General features: G+C 43.6%; 2 protein-coding genes across 3 annotated transcripts in view; both read left to right on the forward strand.

The window, feature by feature from the left end:
- LOC124712496 (translation initiation factor IF-2-like) overlaps positions 1-27,378 on the forward strand; it is a 131,966-nt gene that overhangs the window by 23,626 nt on the left and 80,962 nt on the right. For both annotated transcript variants that reach the window (XM_047242791.1, XM_047242792.1), the window contains exon 2: positions 17,265-17,383. In XM_047242791.1, coding sequence (XP_047098747.1) covers positions 17,265-17,383 — 119 coding nt within the window. The remainder of the gene's footprint in view (positions 1-17,264; positions 17,384-27,378) is intronic.
- Positions 21,201-22,814, forward strand: LOC124712497. The gene has a single exon (XM_047242793.1). The coding sequence runs from the start codon at positions 21,338-21,340 to the stop codon at positions 22,559-22,561; it is 1,224 nt and encodes a 407-aa protein (XP_047098749.1). The 5' UTR covers positions 21,201-21,337; the 3' UTR covers positions 22,562-22,814.

Genomic DNA, 27,378 nt, shown 5'->3' on the forward strand with positions numbered 1-27,378 from the left:
AAGAGGAAACTTAGTAAGAGGTGATATCACTTTGGAAGCTGGACTGACGTTTGCACTAAATGTTTTGTAATGGTCACTCACTTTGTTCCTCTGGCGTGGCAGTCTCGTTGTAAGGCGCTGACGTGTTTCTATTTCCGTGGCTGTCTTGGCTTTCTTGGTCACTGTTCGCAAATTTTCACTAACATAACAGTAACGTGGAAACACAATCACAAAACTGTAGTGCAGTGGACAAGATGGCGGTCGAATACAGTTGGTTTCGATTTGACTATCGATTCGTGGATCTATGTGGTGTCAGATGTAAATTTATCTTCTGCACGTCTTGTTATCGTATTACAGACGTGCAGAAGATATATAAACTCGCGTCAGCGCATTGTGGTTCAAATGGCTCTAAGCATTATGGGACTTAACTTCTGAGGTCATCAGTCCCCTAGAACTTAGAACTACTTAAACCTAACTAACCTAAGGACGTCACACATATCTATGCCCGAGGCAGGATTCGAACCTGCCACCGTAGCGGTCGCGCGGTTCTTGACTCTAGCGCCTAGAACCACTCGGTCACTCAGGGCGGCAGCGCATTGTCAATGGATGTGCGAACATTACGGAAGGCGAACTGCTCGCTGTTGAGAGGAATGTCGTTACACGTATTGCCAAATGCATTGAGGTTGACGGACATAATTTTGAGCATTTATTGCATTAATGTGGTTTTTACAAGTAATCACGCTGTAACAGCATGCGTTCTCAGAAATGATAATTTCACAAAGGTACATGTATCACATTGGAACAACCGAAACAAAATGTTCAAACGTGCCTACGTTGTGTATTTTAATTTAAAAAAACCTACCTGTTACCAACCGTTAATCTAAAATTGTGAGCCATATGTTTGGGACTAATACAGCGCCATCTATCAAAAAGCGGAAAAAAGTAGTCCAACTAAAACATTCATATTTCTTTACGTACTACACGAATATGTAATAAAAATTGGGGGTTCCTATTTAGAAAAACGCAGTTGATATCCGTTTGACCTACGGCAGCGCCATCTAGCAGGCCAACGTAGCGCCATCTGGTTTCCCCCTTGAAGCTAGTCAAGTTTCGTTCTTTGCAGTTTTTTCGTTTGACGCTTATGTCGTGAGATATTTGGCCCAGTCACAATCAATGTAGCACCCTTTATTTCAGTAGACCACCCAGATTCAGTTTCCCATTTTTCTCTGAAATCGCTTAAAGCGAATGTCACATGATCCTCTTATCAAAAGAATTATTTCCTTCCCCTTTTTTCCCAATGCGATGTCCTACACAGTCCTTCTCCTTTTCCTTGAACACATCCGCACACTATATATTGTCTGCAGCCTTGGTCCCCCTCACCCCCTGGTGTCTCCCTTCCTCTCCACCCCCAACCAGTTGCCGCGCCTTTACCGTTGTGTCCCACCCTCTCTCCATCTCCACACCCTCCGCCTCCTTTCCCAACGCAACTTCCACTGTCTACCCCTCCAGGATGATGAGCTTCGCCCTGACATCTAACCTTCCTACCAACTCTAACCCCCTCTTCCTGCCTCCTCCTCAGGGCTCCCTCTCTTCCCCCTCCCTCCTTCTGAGCGGCTTTCCCCTCCTACTACCCCTCCATCTCTTGTGCCTCCTTTCAGTGTCTCTGCGCTCCCTCCTGCCCTGTCTTCCCTCTTCCTCTCCCGCCCCACGTGTCTCCTGCCTCTTGGTGCACCCACTGACGCCCCTCCTCTCTTCATCTCCACAGCTGCCCCTTGGTCTCCCTTCCTTTTCCATCCTCTCTGACCTTTTCCCTCAGCACGTCTCACCTGGCAGTTTTATTCTTCGTCGTGTGTGCTCCAGGTGGGTTTTAAGTGTGTTGTTCCGGAGTGTTTTTACTACTGTGGCCGACTTTTACCCTATGCCTGTGCATTCCGTGTCTTCTCTGTGTTTTAAGAATCGCCAACTGTCTTTTTCTTTTTTTTTAACTTTTGGTGACTTTTTTAACTGTCCCCCATGAACGTCTCCACGTCAGTCTATTTTTAGCTCCATTTTCTGCCATTGCTCTGTTTTATGTTCCCCTTTTTTATCGCCTTCTGTATGTAACATTTTATTCTTATATTAGTTGCCATGTCACTCGACTGAAGAGCGACGGATTGTGCCGCTGACAGCCCTCCACTGCCCATATGGGGCAGGGGAATGAAGTCACAATAAAGACAAAAAAATCCTATGCAGTCTGAAATTAATGGTTCAAATGGCTCTAAGCACTATGGGACTTAACTTCTGAGGTCATCAGTCCCCTAGAACTTAGAACTACTTAAACCTAACTAACCTAAGGACATCACACACATCCATGCCAAAGGCAGGATTCGAACCTGCAACAGTAGCGGTCGCGCGGTTCCAGACTGTAGCGCATAGAACCGCTCGGCCACTCCTGCCGGTTCTGAACTTACTTAGTCGTAGATGGGACGTTAAACTGTAATCTTTCTCCCTTTTGAAAGTAGGGAAAAGGGATAGGTGTCAGAATAGTGAGTAGGTATGTTGTGACGCGGTGGGCTGCGCTGCACCAGCTCGGAGTATCGGGATGCAGCACGGCGCGCTTCCGCCGCCACCGGCAGAGTTCCGCGAACCGGCCGCGGCGCCCTCGCGTGCGGCGGTTGCCGGGATACCACCAGACGACCAGCATCGCCTGCCAATGCGGCCGCCGCCTGCCTGCAGGAAGCGGGACCTCGCGCGTGACGCAGCGATCCACTGTCCAGGGCAGGCGCGCCCCCTACCGTACGTCTACGTACGAACTCCGCCAGCCACCACACGGTGCATACCGGACGCTCCCATGTGCCACCGTGATATGTACCACCTTCCTTACGTAATAATGCAATAATGCATAGTAGTCTCCTCGGATAGAATGGGTAGCTCTGAGGGATGAAGTAGTGAAGGCAGCAAGGGATCAAGTAGGTAAAAAGACGAGGACTAGTAGAAACCCTTGGGTAACAGAAGAAATATTGAATTTAACTGATGAAAGGAGAAAATATAAAAATGCAGTGAATGAAGCATGCAAAAAGGAATACAAACGTCTCAAACATGAGATCGACAGGAAGTGCAAAATGGCTAAGCAGGGATGGCTAGAGGACAAATGTAAGGCCGTAGAGGCTTGTCTCACTAGGGGTAAGATAGATACTGCCTACAGAAAAATTAAAGAGACCTTTGGACAAAACAGAACCACTTCTATGAATATCAAGAGCTCAGATGGAAGCCCAGTTCTAAGCAAAGAAGCGAAAGCAGAAAGGTGGAAGGAGTATATAGAGGGTCCGTACAAGGGCGATGTACTTGAGGACAATATTACGGAAATGGAAGATGATGTATATGAAGACGAAATGGGAGATAAGATACTGCGTGAAGAGTTTGACAGAGCACTGAAAGACCTGAGTCGAAACAAGGCTCCGGGAGTAGACAACATTCCATTAGAACTACTGATGGCCTTGGGAGAGCCAGTCATGACAAAACTCTACCATCTGGTGAGCAAGATGTATGAGACAGGCGAAACATCCTCAGACTTCAAGAAGAATATAATAATTCCAATCCCAAAGAAAGCAGGTGTTGACAGATGTGAAAATTACCGAACTATCAGTTTAAGAAGTCACAGCTGCAAAATACTAACACGAATTCTTTACAGACGAATGGAAAAACTGGTAGAAGCCGACCTCGGGGAAGATCGGTTTGTATTCCTTAGAAATATTGGAACACGTGAGGCAATACTGACCTTACGACTTATCTTACAAGAATTATTAAGGAAAGGCAAACCGACCTTTCTAGCGTTTGTAGACTTGGAGAAAGCTTTTGACAATGTTGACTGGAATACTCTCTTTCAAATTCTAAAAGTGGCAGGGGTAAAATACAGGGAGTGAAAGGCTATTTACAATTTGTACAGAAACTAGATGGCAGTTATAAGAGTCGAGGGGCATGAAAGGGAAGCAGTGGTTCGGAAGGGAGTGAGCCAGAAGCTATTTGAACAAGTGATTTATGTATTGCAGTAATACATTGTAGAGCATACTACTGAGTTCGTCTTCAGGTAGTGTCCGCGATTGTTATCTGTGTAGAACTGTCGAAATTCAGTCTATAGATCGCTCTCCCTTATTTACACAAGACAGGTTCGGCGGTCAGATGCCCATCGATCTTCAGATAATTTTTTAAGTTGGATAGTAACCCGCCGGATACGGAACTGAAACTTCACTGTCGTAACTACACTACTGGCCATTAGAATTGCAACACCAAGAAGAAATGCAGATGATAAACACGTAATCATTGGACAAATATATTATACTAGAATTGACATATGATTACATTTTCACGCAATTTGGGTGCATAGATCCTGAGAAATCAATATCCAGAACAACCATCTCTGGCCGTAATAATGGCCTTGATACGCCTGGGCATTGAGTCAAACAGAGCTATACTAGAACTGACATGTGGTTACATTTTCACGCAATTTGGGTGCATAGATCCTGAGAAATCGGTACTCAGAACAACCACCTCTGGCCGTAATAACGGCCTTGATACGCCTGGGCATTGAGTCAAACAGAGCTTGGATGGCGTGTACAGGTACAGCTGCCCATGTAGCTTTAACACGATAACACAGTTCACCAAGAGTAGTGACTGGCGTATTGTAACGAGCCAGTTGCTCGGCCACCATTGACCAGACGTTCTCAACTGGTGAGAGATCTGGAGCACGTGGTGGCCAGGGCAGCAGTCGAACATTTTCTGTATTCAGAAAGGCCCATACAGGACCTGCAGCATGCGGTCGTGCATTATCCTGCAGAAATTTAGGGTTTCGCGGGGATCGAATGAAGGGTCGTAACACATCTGAAATGTAACGTCCACTGTCCAAAGAGCCGTCAATGTGAACAAGAGTTGACCGAGACGTGTAACCAATGGCATCCCATAGCATCATGCCGAGTGATAATCTAGTATGGCGATGACGATTACACGCTTCCAATGTGCGTTCACCGCGATGTCGCCAAACACGAATGTGACCGTCACAATGCTGTAAACAGAATCTGGATTCATTCGAAAAATAGACGTTTTGTCTTTGGTGCACCCAAGTTCGTCGTTCATAACAGCATCGCAGGTGCTCCTGTCTGTGATGCAGCGTCAAGGGTAACTGCAGCCATGGTCTCCGAGCTGATGGTTCATGCTGCTGCAAACGCCGTCGAACTTTTCGTGCAGATGGTTGTTCTCTTGCAAACGCGGATAAGATGCCTGTCATCTCGACTGCTAGTGATACGAGGCCGTTGGGACCCAGCACGGCGTTCCGTATTACCCTCCTGAACCCGCCGATTCCATATTCTGCTAACAGTCATTAGATCTCGACCAACGCGAGCAGAATGTCGCGATACGATAAACCGCAATCGCGATAGGCTACAATCTGACTTTTATCAAAGTCGGAATCGTGATGGTACGCATTTCTCCTCCTTACACGAAGCATCACAACAACGTTTCACCACCAACGCCGATCAACTGCTGTTTGTGTATGAGAAATCGGTTGGAAACTTTCCTCACGTCAGCACGTTGTAGGTGTCTCCACAGGCGCCAACCTTGTTTAAATGCTCTAAAAAGCTAATCATTTGCATATCACAGCATCTTCTTCCTGTCGGTTAAATTTCGCGTCTGTAGCACATCTTCGTGGTGTAGCAATTTCTATGGCCAGTAGTGTAGGTTCGACGTGTGTTGTGGAAACAAAAGAGAGCGACCTGGAGACAGTTTGGACAGTTTCATTTGAACAAAGGAGTGTCGATTTATCGAGTGTACCAAAACACACAGGACTGTTTCAAGTTTTATAAGGTTTTTCCAAAGGACGTAACAACAGGTTCGATTTATCGTGAAAATCGAATTAGCGAAGTTCGTATGAGCAAGAGTCACTCCAGGACTTTGTATTGTTTCTACTATACTTACAGCCCAATGTGAGCCTGCCTTATCCGCGATGTACCGGAACAGCGGTAGAGGGCGCGTCCTCTGGTTCTCCGTTCTGCCGCTGACTAAAAACGCGTCCTTGGGCACCGGGCACAGCCGTTAGCAGCAGAAGCGCGGATGCGAAGCGGTGAGCCGTGGCGTTCACCTGCGGGGAATGCGGCCGTTGCGCCGGCCTTGGCGAGGGTCGAACTCCTGGGTCGGTGACCGAGCCTCGTGCTAATGGCGCGAGGCGAAGCGAGAGCAGTTGATGGTCGACTCTGAGGCTGCTGCCTGCCCCAGCAGCGCATGGTTATCTCAAGAAGCGAACTGCAATATATACGCAGTAAAGCTCTGCCAAGAAACAGGGAACCTCCCCAGACAACATGCTGGTCACCGCATTAAGGGGGGAGGAGGGGGGGGGGGCAGGACGTCAAACGGGCCGTCTTGGACCAGGAGAGACGCCACAGGACATTTTAATCTCCACTGTCTATACTGTTACGAATAAATTCATAAAACTTTGTCAGCATGACTGGGAAGGATTCAGGATTCACAATCATAGCAGTGTAAGTTCAAAAAAATTACAAAATAAATTTTTTTACATGTGAAAGTTCATCATTTTTTCACTTCTGTTGGCTCCGTTTGTTGCTATAGGTACACGTTTCTTCATAAGTAAGAGAGTTTCTTCGATGAATTTTGCACAGCATACAAACCATACTTACAGGTGTATGAAACTCTAGAAATTATTTAATTTATGAAAAAATGAATGTGCTGTTACATTTTAAACTTCATGCTTAGAAAAACCTCAAATTTTATAGTTAATTATCTCAATTTTTGCCACAGTTTTTAATAGATTTGGAAAATTCTAGAGTTTCATACACCTGTAAGTATGGTTTGCATGCTGTACAAAATTCATCGAAGAATCTCCCTTACTTATGAAGGAATGTGTGCCTAGAGCAACAAATGCAGCCAATGGTAAGTGAACAAAAGGTGAAATACAAATGCAAAAAAAAAATTATTTTCTTATATTTTTGAACTTCCACCACTATAAGGGTAAATCCTGAATCCTCTCTGATCATTCTGACAAAGTTTTATCAATTTATTTTTAAAAGTATAGACAGTGGAATTCGAAAATTCCTGTGGTGTCTCTCCCGCCCCAAGTCATCCCGTTTGACGTCCTACCCCCCTTAAAGACTCCATTATTCGCTTGCTAACGCTGCAAATAGTACAGCACTCGTGCCATGCTGTGTGAGCCGCTATACTGCTGAGGGAAGTCATAGCACTCTAGTGCTGTGGCTGTGTCAGTCGGCTGGATGGATTCAGCGCAGCAACGTGAGTCGGTATGACGCTGAGACAAAGAGCAAAAATGAACCAACAATATTATAAAAAGGATAGTTGCTACTCACCATATGGCGGACATGCTGAGTCGCAGAAAGGCACAACAAAGAAACGGCCAAAAAATGAGCTTTCGGCCAACAAAACCTTTGTCGAAAAAGACAATACACAGACACACACACACACACACACACACACACACACACACACACACGTACACACATGAGCGCGCGCGTACGCAAACGCAACGCTTCAGCTGACAAAGACTGTGGTCGTGCCTATGAGTTGCGTTTGCGTGCGTGTGTGTATGTGTACGTGTGTGTGCTTGTGTGTGTGTGTGTGTGTGCGTGTGTGTGTGTGTATGTCGTCTTTTTTCGACAAAGGTTTTGTTGTGCCTATCTGCTATGAGTTGCGTTTGGGTGCGTGTGTGTATGTGTATATGTGAGTGTGTGTATGAGTGTGTGTGTGTATGTCGTCTTTTTTCGACAAAGGTTTTGTTGTGCCTATCTGCGACTCACCATTTCCGCTATATGGTGAGTTGCAACTGCCCTTTTCTTAATACTGTTACATTCGATCCCGCATTTTCCATCGTTTGATTAATAATTCTTAATATTATAAAAAGTGGCGAAATCGATTTTTATGTAATTTGTTGAAATATAAAACATTTTTCAAGAATCTTTTAAAGTCTAGATTTAGATTGAATAGTTCCTAGATAACAGAACGTAGCATTTCATCCTCAATGGAGGGAAGTCTTCCGAAGTATGAGTGATTTCAAGTGTTCCGCAGGGGAGTGTCGTAGGACCGTTGCTGTTCACAATAAATGTAAATGAGCTTGTGGATGACATCGGATGTTCACTAAGGCTTTTTGCGGATGATGCTGTGGTATATCGAGAGGTTGTAACAATGCAAAATTGTACTGAGATGCAGGAGGATCTGCAACGAATTGACGCATGGTGCAGGGAATGGCAATTGAATCTCAGTCTAGACATGTGTAATGTGCTGCGAATACATAGAAAGAATGATCCTTTATCATTTAGCTACAATATAGCAGGTCAGCAACTGGAAGCAGTTAATTCCATAAATTATCTGGGAATGGGCATTAGGAGTGATTTAAAATGGAATGATGATATAAAAGTAATCGTCGGTAAAGCAGATGCCAGACTGAGATTCATTGGAACAATCCTAAGGAAATTCAGTCGGAAAACAAAGGAAATAGGTTACAGTACGCTTGTTCGCCCACTGCTTGAATACTGCTCAGCAGTGTGGGTTTCGTACCAGATAGCGTTGATAGAAGAGATAGAGAAGATCCAACGGAGAGCAGCGCGCTTCGTTACAGGGTCATTTAGTAATCGCCAAAGCGTTACGGAGATGATAGATAAATTGCAGTGGAAGACTGTGCAAGAGAGTCGCTCAGTTGCTCGGTACCGGCTTTTGTTGAAGTTTCGAGAACATACCTTCACCGAGGAGTCAAGCAGTATATTGCTCCCACCTACGTATATCTCGCGAAGAGACCATGAGGATAGAATCAGAGACATTAGAGCCCACACAGAGGCATACCGACAATCTTTCTTTCCACGAACAATACGAGACTGGAATAGAAAGGAGAACCGATAGAGGTACTCAAGGTACCCTCCGCCACACGCCGTCAGGTGGCTTGCGGAGTATGGATGTAGATGTAGATGTAGATGTGTTTACGCAAGAACTTTAAAAGACGATGCCTAGCTAATTTTGGTTGTAAGGAACAACTATTTTCAGATCTGTAAACAAGCGAAATACAGGAAGTCGCCTTACAACCTCTTTAAAAAGTAATATTCAAGATAGCAATGTTCGCAGAAATTCCAAAATACAAAAGTGAAACCTACTACTCTGGTAAAAATGGCAGTACATAAGAACGTAGGTGAAAAGCATATATATGCAGGTTGAGCTAAAATTACGTGGACACTATTTCAGAGAAAGCATTTACTCAGAGTTTTCGTTACACAGAGTGTCAACCTGACCACCACCACGATTAACGCACTCAAACTAGCGTTCAACTGTACAATTTAGTGCCATAAAACACACAGTTTTGTGTAAATGTTGGATGTCACGCCTTTTATTCTGTCCTTGACTTCTTTGAGGTCTCTCACTTTTGTACTACACACGCGATCCTTCGCCATACTCCATAACAGAAAGTCACAGGTTGTGAGACTCAGAGATTGGGGAGACCATAACAGTCATCCTTCGTGACCAATCCAACACTTTAGGAACGTTTGATCATGATAAGCACGAACGGAACGAGTAAAATGCGGCGGTGTACCATCATGTTGGAAATACCCTTGGAGGAGGACCTTATGGGGGAGCAACACCGAGGTTATCATCACGGAAATACCCTTCTCATTTACGATGCTGGAGCATGTTATCGATGGCAAACTCTTTCAGCATTTGCAAGTAGTCACGTGCATTCTCCTATGGGGTTGCAAAGCAAAATCGGCCAAGTACAACAGTAGCGGTCACGGCACAGTACACATTTACCTTCGGCGATATACGTTCATTATCTCGAAAGATGAAAAGGTACGTGGATTTTAAATGGCCCAGAAAATTGTGTTATGACGATTAGTATTACCACTGGTATGAAAGGTAGCTTGGTGAGTCTAACAATGCCCTGCTGCTTCCCATTGTCCGCTGTGGAATCCCTGTTCCCAGACAGCAACGTCCCGTCGATTCTGATAGACTCCGTAGCATGGCCTCCTGCACTTAACAAATGTATGCTTCGCTTCTGCCAGCCCTTTGTCGCCCCCCCCCCCCCCTTTTCTGCAATAATTGGCTGCTACTGACCCAGTTGCTACAAACTTCTGGTAAATGCGATAAATTGTTAAATGAGTTGGTGACCGTCAATCTGGAAATCGTTCCACAACCGTTAATCGCACTTCTGTCGCCGACTGCACAACTTCCATAAGTTTGCAGTCACTCTTCTCTGCTCCATTGTAAGTCTGTCAGCCTCGGATTTTAACAATTTGGAATAAAAAAATTAAGATAATTAAAAATTTTGGTATAGCTTTGACTCGCCCCATTATACAGTCGGCTATACAATGTTACAACAACAACAAATTTTGAGCTTTCGGTATAACGTACCATGCTCATACTACATGAAAGAATGAACGCAAGCTGGATGTCCCAATGTGTCAGTAACAATCCCCCTGCGATGACGTGCATTTCTGTGGAACGCAGCGACACTGTTGAACCTGGCTGTACACTGTAGGAATACACGAGAACAAACAAATATTCTAACAATTTTCTTTTTTCATACAAGTAAAATTAAAAATTTTTAAATGAATGGAGGGAGCAAAGCTAGAAACCTATCTCTCATCGTGAAAATATCAACGTGTCACCTACGGAGCTAATATACTATGTAACTGTCATCTGTAAATGAATACAAAAGATTCCACTGTTGCTTTGAAAATTTAACAGCGTATCATTCTCGTGTAAGACGCAGATCGGAGAAACTGGTTCTACAACAAAAACTCACATCAAGCACTAATTTTCAATTTTATGGAAGGCAAGTTCAGTGAAAAAACTTTTATGCCCTACTGCAAATACGGAAAATGTTTCTATGTAGACCTTTCTGTCGTGAAGAGGTTTTAAGGCGACTTTCCGTATTTTGTTTGTCTACAGATATGAAGATGGCTCTTATTTACAGCTAATTTTAATGCTCTTATGTAAATTCGATCCAGTCATTAAAAAGAGCTTTTTTTTCCAACAGGAGTTAACATGTCTGGACGTGTTCATGGCCATACCGTGAATGAATTTGCCCGAGTTGGTATTGAATGAACCCAGACTGTCCATAGCTTCTATTCGGAATGGGGTACCGCTCTCAGAAATGTAACGAGTTAGAAGATTAATAGTCGTAAAAAGTACCTAACAGACAGGGACCGGAGGAATTGTTACTAAAACCCGCTCTGGAACCAGACAGGAACTGGTGCTGTCAGTGAACACAGCACATGTCCATGTGAACCGTCTTCCGAGCAAACATTGCAAATGGAACTCCATGCAATAGACATTCGGCGGTCCCTGTGGCCGAGCGGCTCTAGGCACTTCAGTTCGGAACGCCCTGCTGGTACGGTCGCAGGTTCGAATCCTGCCTCGGGCATGGATGTGTGTGATGTCCTTAGGTTAGTTAGGTTCAAGTAGTTCTAAGTCTAGGGGACTGATGACCTCAGATGTTAAGTCCCATAGTGCTCAGAGCCATTTGAACCATTTTGAGCAATGGACATTCGCAATCGGATATCTCGCGAAAGGCCATTGCTCAAAGTGATACATAGAACTGCACGGTTTCAATGGGCTCAGCAAGTCAACAACAGGACAGTTGCTGATAGGATGCGTTTATTGGGACCCAGCAATTCAAGATTTTCCATCTGTTCTAACGTTGCAACGAGTGCAGTCCACCGACGGACCAATAACTCGTTTACCACACATGTGTGAAGTTTTCTTTTCATGTGCGCCTGCAAACTAATAAAGAAACATCACACAAATGATAATGAAAGATTTTTTGATGGTTCACTAAGCCATAATTGGAGGTCTACATAAGTGGGCGTCAACTCTCACTTTTCGTGAGACCGTGCTTGTCCTTACTTTGTATATTCTCTCTCTCCCCCCCCCCCCCCCCCCCTTCTTCATTAAAAACATTTTTTCAGCAATACATTTATTTTATTTGAAATAGTAAACTGTATGTGCCATTGCACACAGGAATAGCGTTATTAATGTTAATATTCTTGAAATATATGATTTCTATTACAGGTTTTTGCCGGTGCTCTAAAACTTCATAAATACAAGAAAATGGTAATCATACAATAATTGCTGGCAAGTAAGAATTTGCTACTCCCAGTAAATTATTCTTTACGGTGTGTTTTATGATAAGCTTTGAAACAATTATTTTTCACAATTCATGAATACATTCCACATCTGACCGACATGTCCCCTACCTTGAAACTGCGGCCACGTTTCCTTTATTTTGAGGTATTTATTGTCTCAACAAATTTTAGAAGTTGGCCAACCTAACTTCTGTAAGTGGGTGCAACACAGCTCTTCTTGGCCTTTTGTTCACATTCTCTTCATCTTCTACATCGTCACTGTCAGAGGAATTCATTGTAGAGGGACGTCCTCTCCTCCTTACTAATGGTGTGACGTCTTAACGCTGTTAATGTATACAAGGCAGTTTCATCAAGCTCAGCAGGACAATCTTCAGTCAGAAACAAGAATTCGTCATCTTCCTAATCAGATAACTCCGCATTGCTCTCATTGAAAAGAGCTTCTAACTGCTCACCAGTTAATATTTTATGCATTTTTGTTGAGTGTAACAGAAACATTTATTTCAGTATTCCATCACCGAAGACCAAAGTCAAATTAGTAAAAATGCATTGTGACCTGCGGTCCACGTATGATTACCTTCAGAAAATGGGTTATTTCATGGCGACGAACAAAATGTGTAGAACATTTGAACTAATTCTCAATATCTAGAAAAGTCAGAGTACGTTAGGAAAAAACAGTCTAATATTTAGGCTCAATAATCACTTACATACTTTTTCGATTTGTGCAAGTAACCATCGTCAGCGCACGACAAGCTGTAAACTAACCTTCCAAGGTTCTCCGCTTTGGTTTCAAAACTAAAAACTGGAAGTCCATACTCTCGGACCATCGGTCTATAAGCGGAAATATATGCCTATTCATAGAGGCAAGAAAAGAAAAATAAATAAAAGTCCATGGATGTGAACCGAGGGAACGAAGAAGTTAGGCCGTAGGTGGTTCTATGAGTTTCGAAACATTATTTAGACTCATTAATTCAGGTTACCGCACAAATGAATTACATTGTTTATATTTGCATTATCTTTGTCAAAGTGTTGCTCTTTTCTTCTACATCATGGTGATGCTGCAGGCATTCCTGTCCTCTAAGACGAGACGAGACGAGCCGTCTTCAGTGAGCTGCAGGCATGAGTTCCTTGTTTTACAAACAGGCATCCAATCGCCTGTCGACTGGTTCACTAGCTCACCCGATCGGAATCCCATTCGAGCAGCTGGTGAAAAGTAGCAATCAACAAACCCAAGATTTTGTTGCTGTACGGGATCTAATCATCAATGTGTCGCTTTAGCGGAATATGGTAAATCGAGAGAAATTTGTCAACTCCGCTTCGCCGAATTTAGACCGTTATCATAGCTAGCCAGTGTGTTACTCAGTACTTGAGTAATGTCTCCGGGAGGTGGTTAATTTTTCGTTTGGTGTGTTCATCAACGGATCTCACAAATGTTATGGTTCTTTCTTTCTTTCCTTCTTTCGCTGGCGCCTTGTCCCCTGGGACGGAATCAGTGTACCCCAACTGCCCGCGTCGACTGTAATCCGTGGAATAGGGCTATCGTGTTCAGATGTCTGCGAGTCGTGGAACTGAGGCGGAACGTGGGGACCAGCCCGGTATTCACCTAGCGGGATGTGGAAAACCGCCTAAAAACAACATCCAGGCTGGCCGACGCACCGGCCGACGTCGGTAATCCGCCGGGCGGATTCGATTCGGGGCCGGCGCGTCTACCCGAGTCCAGGAAGCAGCGCATTAGCGCTCTCGGCTAACCTGGCGGGTATCTTAGAAACGTTATGGTCCCCAATGATAAACTGCCGATTTCTTCGACGTAGCATAGTATGCGAGCACGTATGTCAAACAGACAAAGCGACAGCGCCGTAGTGGAGTCCGTTAGGTGCTGAAACACCACTCTATGGCTGCCAGTGCCGTTATATTAACGGCAGCTTACAACTTAATGGCGGAAGTGGATAATCTGTCTGTTCATTCTTTACTAACAAAGAGAGGGAAATCATAGTGCGACACCGGAAGCTTCTCATTCAGTTGGAAGTTGCTTTACATTATGAGTACCTAGCCAACTAAACCTATTTGCTGTCTGTCCCTGTCCACGTCCTTTTTGGTGTCGCAGGGACGATCTACGATGTTTATTCCTGTAGCGTCTGTTGCCCATATGAAATACAGCCAGATAGCAACATATTATCGAAGCAGGCTGATGGTACACAACTTGTTACTTTAATGTCCAAGTAACAGGTACGCAGCATTTAATGCGGCTGGAGTCGATACTCATTTATATTTTTCGATTTCCTTCAGTGTGGGTGGACTGCTGAGGAGAATGACCGTTTTTCAGTCAAAATTTTTTTGACTATTACAATGATGTTAAAATATGGATTAAAATGACTGCTTTAAATCTATACATGGAAGAAACGTTTAACATTTTCAATATGTTAATGTGTTAAAAAAAAGACTAAGAAGACTGGTACTTTGCACACTAGTTAAAATTTTGTAGTGAAAATGATATTAATCCTGCTCTGAAATTATGTTTTTGATCATGTATGGAAAAATATCAAGGTTACGATACAGGTGAAAAGATGATTCTGTAATGAGGCAATAAAAAAACCGTAAGGGGCATCTCAGAGTGATTTGAAGGGACGTTGTAGATTATAACTGCTAAGAAAAGTATAAGTTCGGACATATTAAGTGGTTTTGAAATGGGAGTTATCTGATGTTTCGGCTGAAGAGAATGGGCAAGCATCCAGGACCATTAAAGATGCGATATAGGTGTAATGGCGCAGCTGGGTACCTAGGTTAGAGACGCAGGATATATGAGGCGTGTTTTTTAAGTAAGCACCGTTTTGAAATTAAAAAAAGATGTGCTAAGATATCTAAATAATTTTCTTTTTACATGAAAGCCTGCCGGCCGCGGTGTCTCGCGGTTCTAGGCGCGCAGTCCGGAACCGCGCGACTGCTACGGTCGCAGGTTCGAATCCTGCCTCGGGCATGGATGTGTGTGATGTCCTTAGGTTAGTTAGGTTTAAGTAGTTCTAAGTTCTAGGGGACTGATGACCACAGCTGTTAAGTCCCATAGTGCTCAGAGCCATTTGAACCATGAAAGCCTGTACCTTAATCTACGCACTGACGCCATTACAGTCTGATTCTTCCTTGTTTACGTTGTGTACTGAATGTTTAAGATGCCTCCGATAATCGTGAGTCCCGCCGACTGTGAAGTACGGGCTGTTATAAGATTTCTTAGTGCTAAAGGGCTAAAAGCGATCATACTCATCGTGAGATCTGTGCAGTTACGGAGAAAACATTATGATTGATGGAATGGTAAGAAAGTGCGTGAGAGCATTTAAAGATTGCCGCACAAATGTGCATGATGAACAACGGAGTGGGCGTCCTTCGGTCGTTAATGAAAGTTTGGTGCAGGAGGTGGAAAATAAGGTAAGAGAAAACAGACGCTTTACGATTTCCTCCTTGCGGGATGACTTTCATAATGTTTCTCGTAGTGTTTTGAATGGCTTTGTGACCGAGCACTTGAATTAGCGCAAGTTGTGCGCACATTGGGTTGATGAATCTGCATGATTTCTTAAGCCAAATTTTTACGGGCGATGAAACATGAGTGGCCTACGTCACACCAGAATCAAAGCAAGAGTCCATAGAAGTTGAGCAAGGGCATCGTTTTGCTGCAAGACAATGCCCGTCCGCATGTGGCGAATCAGACCAAAGATCTCATCACATCTTTTCGGTGGGAAACCCTAGATCATCCTCCGTACAGCCCAGATCTTGCGCCCAGTGATTACCATCTATTCCTGCACTTGAAGAAACACCTGGGCGGTCAGCGTCTCCAAGACGATGACGAAGTCAAAACAGTGACGATGCAGTGGTTAACAAGTTAGGCGGCAGACTTCTATGAGGAGGGTATTCAAAAACTGCTACAACGCTATGACAAGTGCGTCAATGTTGACGGAAATTATGTACGGCTCAAATGGCTCTGAGCAGTATGGGACTTAACTTCTGACGTCATCAGTCCCCTAGAACTTAGAACTACTTAAACCTAACTAACCTAAGGACATCACACACATTCGTGCCCGAGGCAGGATTCGAACCTGTGACCGTAGCGGTCGCGCAGCTCCAGACTGTAGCGCCTAGAACCGCTCGGCCACCCTGGCCGGCGAAATTATGTAGAAAAGTAGATTAAGTTACAGGCTTTCGTGTAAAAATAAAATTATTGGGATATCTTAGCACGTCTTTTTTAAATTTCAAAACGGTACGTACTTAAAAAACACGCCTCGTATAATGCTGGAATTGGGTTCTATAGTTCACATGCGGGGTTCGGAAGCATTCTGGACGGAGGAAGTGTCCCGCAGGGTGCTTTGGTACAGGGTGCGAATCGAGGAAGACAATCGTGTCCAGAATGCAAAGCCGACTGCGTGTCTCTCGAGAATTTCAAGGATTTGTAAAATTTTGTAGGGGCAAAGGTCTAGGCAACACTGACGTAGGATATGATGGGACAAATGAGAAATTAAAGAGTTGAGGATGACAGAAAGATGTAGGTACAGGTGTCAGTAATTTTAGTACGTTTTGTGCTTTATGGTGCATGGTGAGGAAGTATGAATTAACAAAAAAATGGTTCAAATGGCTCTGAGCACGATGGACTTAACTTCTGAGGTCATCAGTCCCCTAGAACTTATAACTACTTAAACCTAACTAACCTAAGGACATCACTCACATCCATACCCGAGGCAGGATTCGAACCTGCGACCGTAGCGGTCGCGCGGTTCCGGAGTGGAGCGTCTAGAACCGCTCGGTCACCCCGGCCGGCCTATGAATTAACAGTTTAGTTCTAGCTACTTTACTGTGCAAGTTAAGGGAGTGGTATGGCTGGAGATGGAAAGATGGAATTCGGGACAATGGAATCGTCGAGTGTTGTGGCCAAAGATGGTGGCTTTTCTTTTCTTCTCTACAGCTGTTACACAACTCAAACCGGAGATTCAGGTGACCTTGGAAAGATGCATCGCCAAATGTGAGGATGTGCAGAGTTCGAAAGTGTTAATGCGTAGATATTTTTATGTGTGTACATATAGCTTTTCGATGAAAGCACTGCAGATATATAGTTATAGCATTCTTTTAAGAAGTGACGTATCTTGTTCGATGCAGACGAGTGGTGACAATGTGACGTGTTTGTTGCAGCGATGGTTACTGTTGGCGCTGGTGGCTGTGGCGGCGGTGGGGGCCCGACCTGCCGAGGACGCTGCTGAAGAGCCGGAGCCTCCCACGAGGACCGCCAGAGCGCAATACGGCAGCCTCAAGTAAGCTCTCCCTCAAGCGGACGATGGACGAACTAACCGTACTAACCCACGGCCGGTGGCGGTTCGTCTGGGCGGTAGGCTGACGCTGCTAGTTGGTATTATGCGCTGTTAGTCGACTCCTCCAGTGCAGTATGATCTGAGATAGTAGGATATAATTGCTTGAACTGATGCTTCCAGTAGTACAGGAGGTTACAGTGTAACCCATGTGTCTTAACTAACTGGATCGATGATTGCAGAACCACACGTACCATGAATCTTGATGTGATTACGTAGGCTTTCCCGGCGTAATAAGTCTTGAAAGTTTCTTCGGGTTTGCTGTCGGATCCTAAAATCAACTTGACTCGATATTTCGGCGATCCAACTGGTCGCCATCTTCAGGAAAATGCTGTCTTACATTGGCTTACAGTGGCCGTTCTATTCACACAGTGCATGACAGGTGTGTGGAACATCGCCGTCATACGAGGCTACAACAGCCGGAAAAATCGGCGGTAGCAGAACACTGCCTAAATGAGGGACGCAATATGAAATTTGAGCAAACTGTTGTGGTTGCCAACATTTCCGGTTTTTGGAACACTGTCTATAAAGAGGCGATTGAAATTAGGTTGGCTGATAATTTAATCAACAGAGACAATGGGTTTCCTCTTCACAAGACGTGGAATCCTGTATTATCTCGCACCAAAGCTGAACGTTCTTCGGTGCGGCCTTGATTGCGATACATCGTTGCCAGCAGTGTTTCACTACGGGCGGCGTCACCTCCCTGTTTTGAAGGCCGAAACCGTGATGGGCGGCGCATGCGCCGTGTACTGAACGGCGGCCTATATAGGACGTCGATTTGCAACCTGGCGTCAGTTCTCAGCGGGACTCATCAGCAGAGGCAGCATTTCCCTGAAGATGGCGACCAGTTGGATAGCCGAAATGTCGAGTCAAGTAGATTTTAGGATCCGGCAGCAAACTCGAAGAGTCTTTCAAGACCATAAATCTTTCGTGACACATTTTATAGCATTAATGGATTTGACTGACTTTATGACACATGATGTGTGTACCAATCACACCAATTCAGCAGCTTGGCTCGAAGACAAAGGCCCATAAAAAACTCTGATGACTGCATGAAATGTCATTACTTTTTTCCGAATTTTTATTATTAGAAACTGCAATTCAAACTAAATTCATAAGCTTATCGTGTCAAAGCCGTTTTGTCTATAGGACGTGTGTATATAAAAATATGAAATAATCTCTCACATTGAAAAAAGACATTCAGTTTCCTCGTTCTCCTGTAAAATGTACAAACACGGACTTACTTCATTTCTGCAATCAGCGTTTCAGTTATTTGGTTATTGGGATGTATCTACTGAATAATCCGTCCTAAAACTTACTAAGTGAATATAATTACCATTAACAATGTCCTTGCTGAAAAAAACTGAAGCATTGCCCTTTCCATACACTCATACAATGTTTATAGAATCGCGTATTGTTTCTACAATTTGTTCACAGGATTATTTCAACGAATCATTGATTAAAATACCAGATAGCAATAAAAAATAGACAATCGATGTAACACTTTTTAATTGAATACAGGAACGAACAGGCGACCGGATAAGGCTCTTGTTTATCGAGTAAACTGCGTGCGTGCTACTGACACACATTTTCACCGGATTTCTCGAATGAGTACCGGAGGAAAGTGAATGGCACAAGAGATTTTTTTCTGTCGGAGTTCACTGGGGCTGCTCTTCGAGATGGCGTTAAACAACGACAAATTTTGTTTCTGTCGCTGACTATACACATCCAGTAACACACCAGGGTATCGGTCGACACGGAAGATCTTTAACACTAAAGGTGAGTTGTGGTTGACGTTTGCATTAAATTTAACATCTAACTTTCATGCAGAACTAACAATAATTCGGAGAACTGTCTCTTACTTCTTATTTCTCTATATTTCGGGGTTTTCCTTATGAAATACATCGATTTGCATCACAGATCATGCATCAGGGAGTAGCTGATAATTACTGTGATCAACGAAATAAACTTCCAAATACTTACCGAGTAAGAATCTTTCATATTACGAAGGTAGATCTTTGTTGATGATCCTGCACGAAAATGATTACACGGATTTCTCCATACTGCCTCAGGTGATCGACCCAATTCGTGTACAACTTCAGTATTCACTAGATATAGAGTATAACACAAATAAAGTTAGAGCTAAAATTAAGTGGTACTCTTACCCGCTTAGCCAACGAACCACGAGCGTACTTTTCTTGCATTTGTACTGCAACATCATACAAGCTAGAATTTGCAACAAAGCCCGTCTCTAAATTGACATCTTATACGGGATATTGCACTTCATTGCCATAGCGATACCATTTCAAGCGAATATACATAAACTGGAAAGTCACCCAGTGTATAGATCACATGTTTTCAGTCAGACGAGCGTTCGCCAAGATCTCATTGTAAACGTATGACAGAACCGTAAAATTTATTGCAGTCGAGTTAGTGTAGGTGATGAATTGATCGCACGTACAGTAGATGATTTTATTCACCGAAGCAACTTACTGCACCGATTAGTGCCTGTCACCGTTCAAGATATGCGTAATTCAGACAACAAACACGTTAATGGTAAAAATCTGTTCTAATTAAAGACCTCTTCTACTTCGTAAGTTATGAAAGAAATGCACTTGATGAGTCTTCATTTACCGAGAAACTTCGACTAGTTACAAAGGATTGTTCATTGCGTGTTTTGATGTAAGGAACCCTTGCTGTCGTTACCATAAAAATGCACATATCTCAATTAATTTTTGTTTTTGTTGGTTCAAAGTGTTTCAAATTTTCCAAAAATTATTTCATTTAGATTCGAATCCATATGATGCCGTTGTGCACAGCAACAGTTGAAATAGTGATCTGTTGCAATAAAACGATGGATTTTGCGATAGATTGCTGTTCTTTCCTCAGTTATTTCTCCAGTAACACATGTTCGGGCAGTGAAAAATTCAAAGCATCGGATTAAAAGATTGGGAAGTCAACCATAACGAAATAAAAATCACTAATTTGTTTCATCTGCCGACGTGAATGTGATATTTTCTAGTTGCTCAAACCTACTGAGCAAACAGATCTCTTCCGCGATACCTTACGCGTTAGACGCAGTAATTCTTTAAAACGCGAAACAGAGATTACGCGTTTGACAGACGGATGATGTATCGGCCTACAGCAGTCCTCCACTCTTCAGATTTTGGTCTGTTTTATGTTGTTCAATAAGGTCGTGAATCTTTTTTTATTCTTCTAACTCTACTTGTATCAGTGTCAAGTTCTGTATCTCAAAACATTCCCATTTGCCCTCTAGAAAAAAACTTTGTTACTTTCACGACTTTGAACTCTCACGTCAGAAGCAAACCTCACAATTTTATATTTGAGCTCCAGCCATTCAGAAGTACTGTGGAAGAGGAAGAGCCCTCCTTTGGCACCAGACCTAACACGCACTGTTTGAATTTGTGCACGTTGTTTTCTTTTCTGTCAATCCTTAGGGTTTACCTGAAAGAAAACTTCGTTAAGTCGTAATCATAAGATTTTGTACTGTTTGAATTTGTGTGTTTTGTTTCATTTTCTGCCAACCCTTACGGTTTCCACGAAACAAAAACTCGTTAAGTCGTAATCAAAAGGTTTTGCTAAATATAATCGATAAATTTACTTTCTTGAGTATGAAAGATTCTTACTGAATGTATAGGACACATCATGACTCGATTCACAGGAAAATTAATTCTGTATCTTATAATCAATTCTGTGTTGAATTATTTATAATCACTTTTAAGCTGACATTTGTAGTTAAAGTCTGTTGGTTTTGATTTCCATCTACCTTATCGCTTCTTCTCCACTGTTCTCGTTCACATATAGCGACCAGTGAAGTGGACTGAAACTTCTATACTAAAGCAATGTTTCTCCGTTGCTTGCAGCGGAGTCGATGCGGTGATGGACCAGAACGTTCAGGAGATGGCTTCCCAGCACGCCGAATCAGCGGAGAATGGTGAGCGGTATGCTGGAGGTTATCAAGAGGCCACAACCCTCCATCCTTTGGAGGGCGACGGCGAAAACCTGGTGGCGGATCACCGATCCGGAAGACAGCTACCGCCAGACAGAACTGGACAGAACCCGATCCTCAGTTACCTGCTGCAGAGGGCGAACACCAACACTACTGGTTATTCAAGTGCCTCTAGAGGGGGTGTGCGGCGAAGGATAACGCACCAGGAGACTATAGTTGACCCAAGGCAGCCATTCCCCGCGGCAGTGAGCGGTGTTCCACAGGGGCAAGTAGCCGGCCCACAAATTTCTGGAGTTCCAAGCACAGGGCAGAATAATTTCGGTACCAACATGCAGGCGGTTCCTCCACAGAACTACCCTGCCACTGGTTCTCCTGTTCAGAGCCCGGGTAGCCAGAATTTCATCGCACAAAGCGGACAAACGTATCCTGTCACCAGTCAACCGTCTGGCAGCGTACGCAACGATGGGAAAGTGCCTGACGTTAACCTATTTACCACCATGAATTTCTACCCGTCGATCGTTGCAGGGCAGCCGTATCCGTACGCATCAGCCGTAGACAGCAACAGACTCGAAAGTGGCGTGCAGGGACGCATCAGTTGGCCGTTTTCCGATTACTTCCCCATTGTTATTAAAGATCCGATCAACCATTTTTACAACGCCTTCACCACCATGGTCGAGTACGGACCAGAGTCGGACGTCTGCGGAGGAGACTTTGGGGACGAACGGGACGAGAGCAAGAAGAACGGCAAGGGCAGACACCGAGGGAGGACCGGTCGCGCAGATGCCACCAGTTTCACTGGCGAGGAAGAAGGGTCTGGCTCGCAGGGTAGCAGCGCGGAGGTCGCGAAGCCAGTGGAGCTGTCCACTGTACAGTACGGACCCGTGGTGGCCAGGCTTTTAGTGCAGAAGGGAGGTGTGGCCATTGCCGGGCCAGGAGGCTCTGCAGACAGCGGGATTGGAGGGACATCCGTGGTAGGACCCGGAGGGATCGTCTATGCCAGGCCCAACGGACTCGCAATCTTGGGTCCTGGAGCCAAAGTGATCAGCCTGCCCGTGGGGTCCTCGGAACCCAGAAGTGCCAGGGATCCCCTGCCTGCCGGAGCAAGAATACTCGCCGTCGGCCCAACTGTGTATTTCCATTCAGCCACTCTCTAGTAATCTACACTGGCATATCAATCCCTGTACATAAACATTCACAACTGTGCCTGCAACAAGAGAATGTTATTTATTAAGAGCAACTATTTTAATAAATGCCAGTCACTATGCTATAATTGCACTTGACTTAACATTTGTTGTTGTTGTTGTTGTCTTCAGTCCTGAGACTGGTTTGATGCAGCTCTCCATGCTATTCTATCCTGTGCAAGCTTCTTCATCTCCCAGTACTTACTGCAACATACATCCTTCTGAACCTGCTTAGTGTATTCATCTCTTGGTCTCCCTTTACGATTTTTACCCTCCGCGGTGCCCTCCAATGTTAAATTTGTGATCCCTTGATGCCTCAGAACATGTCCTACCAACCGGTCCCTTCTTCTTGTCAAGTTGTGCCATAATCTCGTCTTCTCCACAATTCTGTTCAATACCTCCTCATTAGTTATGTGATCTACCCATCTAATCTTCAGTATTCTTCTGTAGCACCACATTTCCAAAGCTTCTATTCTCTTCTTGTCCAAACTATTTGTCGTCCATGTTTCACTTCCATACATGGCTACACTCCATACAAATACTTTCAGAAACGACTTCCTGACACTTAAATCTATACTCGAAGTTAACAAATTTCTCTTCTTCAGAAACGCTTTCCTTTCCATTGCCAGTCTACATTTTATATCCTCTCTACTTCGACCACCATCAGTTACTTTGCTCCCCAAATAGCAAAACTCCTTTAGTCCTTTAAGTGTCTCATTTCCTAATCTAATTCCCTCAGCATCACTCGACTTAATTCGACTACATTCCATTGTCCTCGTTTTGCTTTTTTTGATGTTCATCTTATATTTGTTACACACTCATAAAAACACGGAATTTCGTCTTAAGTATACTCAGCAGAACATTACATATCAGCCAAAGCTAAAAGTTTAAATAGTCTCAAAAAGTGTGCTTAAGAGAGCGAGGTTGTTACACTTTCATCTGGAAGCTCCTTTGTAACAACTCATTTTGTACCTGCTTCCCAGTTACTTCACTCCTAGGGGTGTTAGGTGTGTCTTACTCCATACCTATATTTTTCGTTATAGTAAAAGCAAGAGCAAAGAAATATGTCTTCGATTATTTTGAATGTCATCACTTGACTTTTCATTCCTAGCGATGCTAGGGGTGCCTTTCGTATATAGTGCACGGGTTTCGTTCGAATATGTATTATAATTAAAATTAAATTTGAAACTTCATACCTGAAAGTTTAAATTTTGTCCGTTAATACCAAATCTAAACTTTCAAGTCATTAAGCTGTTCTTTGGCATTGTCTGTTAACTAGTGCCAACTCAGTAAACCACTAGTAAACTCTGCACCTGCCTGGAGTCACACCCTGCTTCTTCGGTAAGGCCACACTTCTTTGCCATCTAAATCTTCCCACTGTAACTCGAAACTATCCAGTGAGCCCACAGTCTTTGATGTAATCCAAACTCGGACACTGTCATAGCTCGATCATAAATCTACATGAAGCTACGAACCCTCCTCATCTTATAGAAAAAATGGCTCACGAGGTTGAGTGGTTACTTTGCAGTAGAAACATATGGATTGGTGACTCACAATTTTTATGTATTGTCAGTGTTGCTAGACGTCTGAGATGATGAGAACTTATGTGTACCATCACTAGGCGTACATGAGAGAGCCCCAGAGACTATTCGTGTCACTTCGTTGAAGTGTATGTTGGTGTTCTTAGCATCTGTGTTGCGTATCCAGACGGCAGCCCAGTATTCCCTAATATTTTAGCCTAAGTGATGTTCTCAGGGTCTTAACATTACTGCGTCGAATCGTCCCTGTCACTGTTTAATATTTTCTTTCTCATTTTCGACTTCCGCCTTCCACATGGTGTCTCTACTAGGGTGTGCACTTTAATTTAACCCTCAGATAATATGACTGAAATATGAGCGATTGGTTCGCTCTTGACGGTTCTGTCCATTTCCCCGTTACTCATGTGCGTCACTGAGTACAGAGTAAAATTCACTGTTAGGTTCGATTCTTTTTAATGGTTCTATGGAGTTAATAAGACGCATTTCAGTGTCGTCAGATGTGGTTGCCTGTGCCGCTATGGCCAGATAATCAGCTTACGTATATGCCCGAAACTGAGTTCTGGCGTACCGTGCTTGAAATACACATGTTTGAAGAACTCGTGGGACAATAGTGATCCCTGCTGCAGGTCCTTCATCAACGTGTTTTCTGCTCTACCTGTCGTGCCAACGTACAACAAATTTCCATTTCCTTTAACATCTTTGCCATGTGCATGAGGTTTTCTTCCCAATACCAACCAACTCATCGCTGCTGCGGGTATCAACAGACATAGCTATTGGTACTTATAACTGTGGATTCAGTACAGACTGCCTCCTGGCGCTTGTTCACTGCCCTGAGAACTTTATTGGCCCCCAATTCTTTTTTACTTTTACGCCAAAATAGTTTCTTTAGTTTTCACAACTGAAGAACATTGACGAATATTCCGAAGTCTCTTTATCGTATCATCTTTAAGATAGTTACTGATGCGTTTAATTGTATCTCCAAAATTCATGTTTTGTGTTTCAAACACACACCTAATGCCTCAGATGCTTTTGTTGGTCAGGTAGACGACGACTTTCCGTTATGTTTCTACCTGTGGAACTGAGTGAAAGAATTGCTTGCTTGAAGTTATCGTAAATGAGTGAACAACATTTCAGGAAACCGAGGATTTCGCTCTCTGCATTCCCCTCATTTGAATTTTAAGGCCCAATAAATGTTTCTTCAAAATTTTGTCGTTGTTCAGAAAAAAATATATCATAGAAATTCTCTCTTAACATCGGAAAACGAAGAAAGTTACTTTGGTGATGGATGTAGCGTATTCCTAGCGACATTGGTACTTGTCCACCAATCTTTCTCATTCCTGCATCACCTATAAACATCATCTTGGGACTAATTCTTCTGTAACATACTATGTAGGCACTGCCGCAGGGAGAGTTGATTTGGAAGAAGGGTTGGATTTAGTAATAACTTCTTCACCCATCGCTATCACTCCCTCGTCAGTTGCACATAATCCTTATATCCCAAAAATAAAGCCAAAACTGGTACTCACATAAAGTGCACCGTAAATCAATCAGAAGTGTCTCTTAGTTGATTAAATTCACAGTTAAAGTATATGGAAGAAACATCATCGTCAAAGGTCTCTTCTTCCTTTCATTGTTTGCTCAGCTGTTGAGCAGGTTGCACTAGGAATGATTCTCTTTCACGTTCTACATCTATATCTACATGTATATTCCGCAATCCACCATACGGTGCGTGGCGGAGGGTACCTCGTACCATAACTAGCATCTTCTCTCCGTGTTCCACTCCCAAACAGAACGAGGGAAAAATTACTGTCTATATGCCTCTGTACGAGCCCTAATCTCTCTTATCTTATCTTTGTAGTCTTTCCGCGAAATGTAAGCTGGCCGCAGTAAAATTGTACTGCAGTCAGCCTCAAATGCTGGTTCCCTAAATTTCCTCAGTAGCGATTCACGAATAGAACGCCTCCTTTCCTCTAGAGACTCCCACCCGAGTTCCTGAAGCATTTCCGTAACACTCGCGTGATGATCAAACCTACCAGTAACAAATCTAGCAGCCCGCCTCTGAGCTGCTTCTATGTCCTCCCTCAATCCGACCTGATCCCAAACGCTCGAGCAGTACTCAAGAATAGGTCGTATTCGTGTTTTATAAGCGGTCTCTTTTACAGATGAACCACATCTTCCCCGAATTCTAGCAATGAACTGAAGACGACTATCCGCCTTCCCCACAACTGCCATTACATGCTTGTACCACCTCATATCGCTCTGCAATGTTACGCCCAAATATTTAATCGACGTGACTGTGTCAAGCGCTACACTACTAATGGAATATTCAAACATTACAGGATTCTTTTTCCTATTCATCTGCATTAATTTACATTTATCTATATTTAGAGATAGCTGCCATTCTTTACACCAATCACAAATCCTGTCCAAGTCGTCTTGTATCCTCTTACAGTTACTCAACGACGACACCTTCCCGTACACCACAGCATCATCAGCAAACAGCCGCACATTGCTATCCACCCTATCCAAAAGGTCATTTATGTAGATAGAACACAACCTACCACACTTCCCTGGGGCACTCCAGATGATACCCTCACCACCGATGAACACTCACCATCGAGAACAACGTATTGGGTTCTATTACTTAAGAGGTCTTCGAGCCACTCACATACTTGAGAACCAATCCCATATGCTCGTACCTTAGTTAGGAGTCTGCAGTGGGGCGCCGAGTCAAACGCTTTCCGGACGTCAAGGAATATGGCATCCGTCTGATACCCTTCATCCATGGTTCGCAAGATGTCATGTGAAAAAAGGGCGAGTTGCGTTAATATCAACGTGAAAAACCAGTGCAAGTGCTGGGCAAAACTAGAGTGCAAAACGCAGTTTAGTACAGCAGATAGCCTATCTCTACTGTTTTTCGAATTTTTTTAGTGATAGCAAGAATATAAAGGCCAGGATGAATCTTTCATATTGCAGTGGGGTATAGACTGGGGGTAGTACTCAGCGTCTTTCCTTAAGCGGGCAGTGCTCTCTGTGACAGGCCCAATTCTGTCACTACTCCCTCCCCAACATATCTCAGGATATTTCAAACGTAATAAATCTGAGAAGCACTTCATAATGCTAGACTCAGATTGTAAAATACTATCCAAGTGCGAAAAATGAAGTGTATCTATCTTCTAAAGTACTGTAAAATACTCTTTTTGTACGACTATTGATTTTAATTTTGTAAATATAACTTAATTGTATTTATTT

This window comes from Schistocerca piceifrons, chromosome 8, assembly GCF_021461385.2.
Source record: "Schistocerca piceifrons isolate TAMUIC-IGC-003096 chromosome 8, iqSchPice1.1, whole genome shotgun sequence".
Lineage (NCBI taxonomy): Eukaryota > Metazoa > Arthropoda > Insecta > Orthoptera > Acrididae > Schistocerca > Schistocerca piceifrons.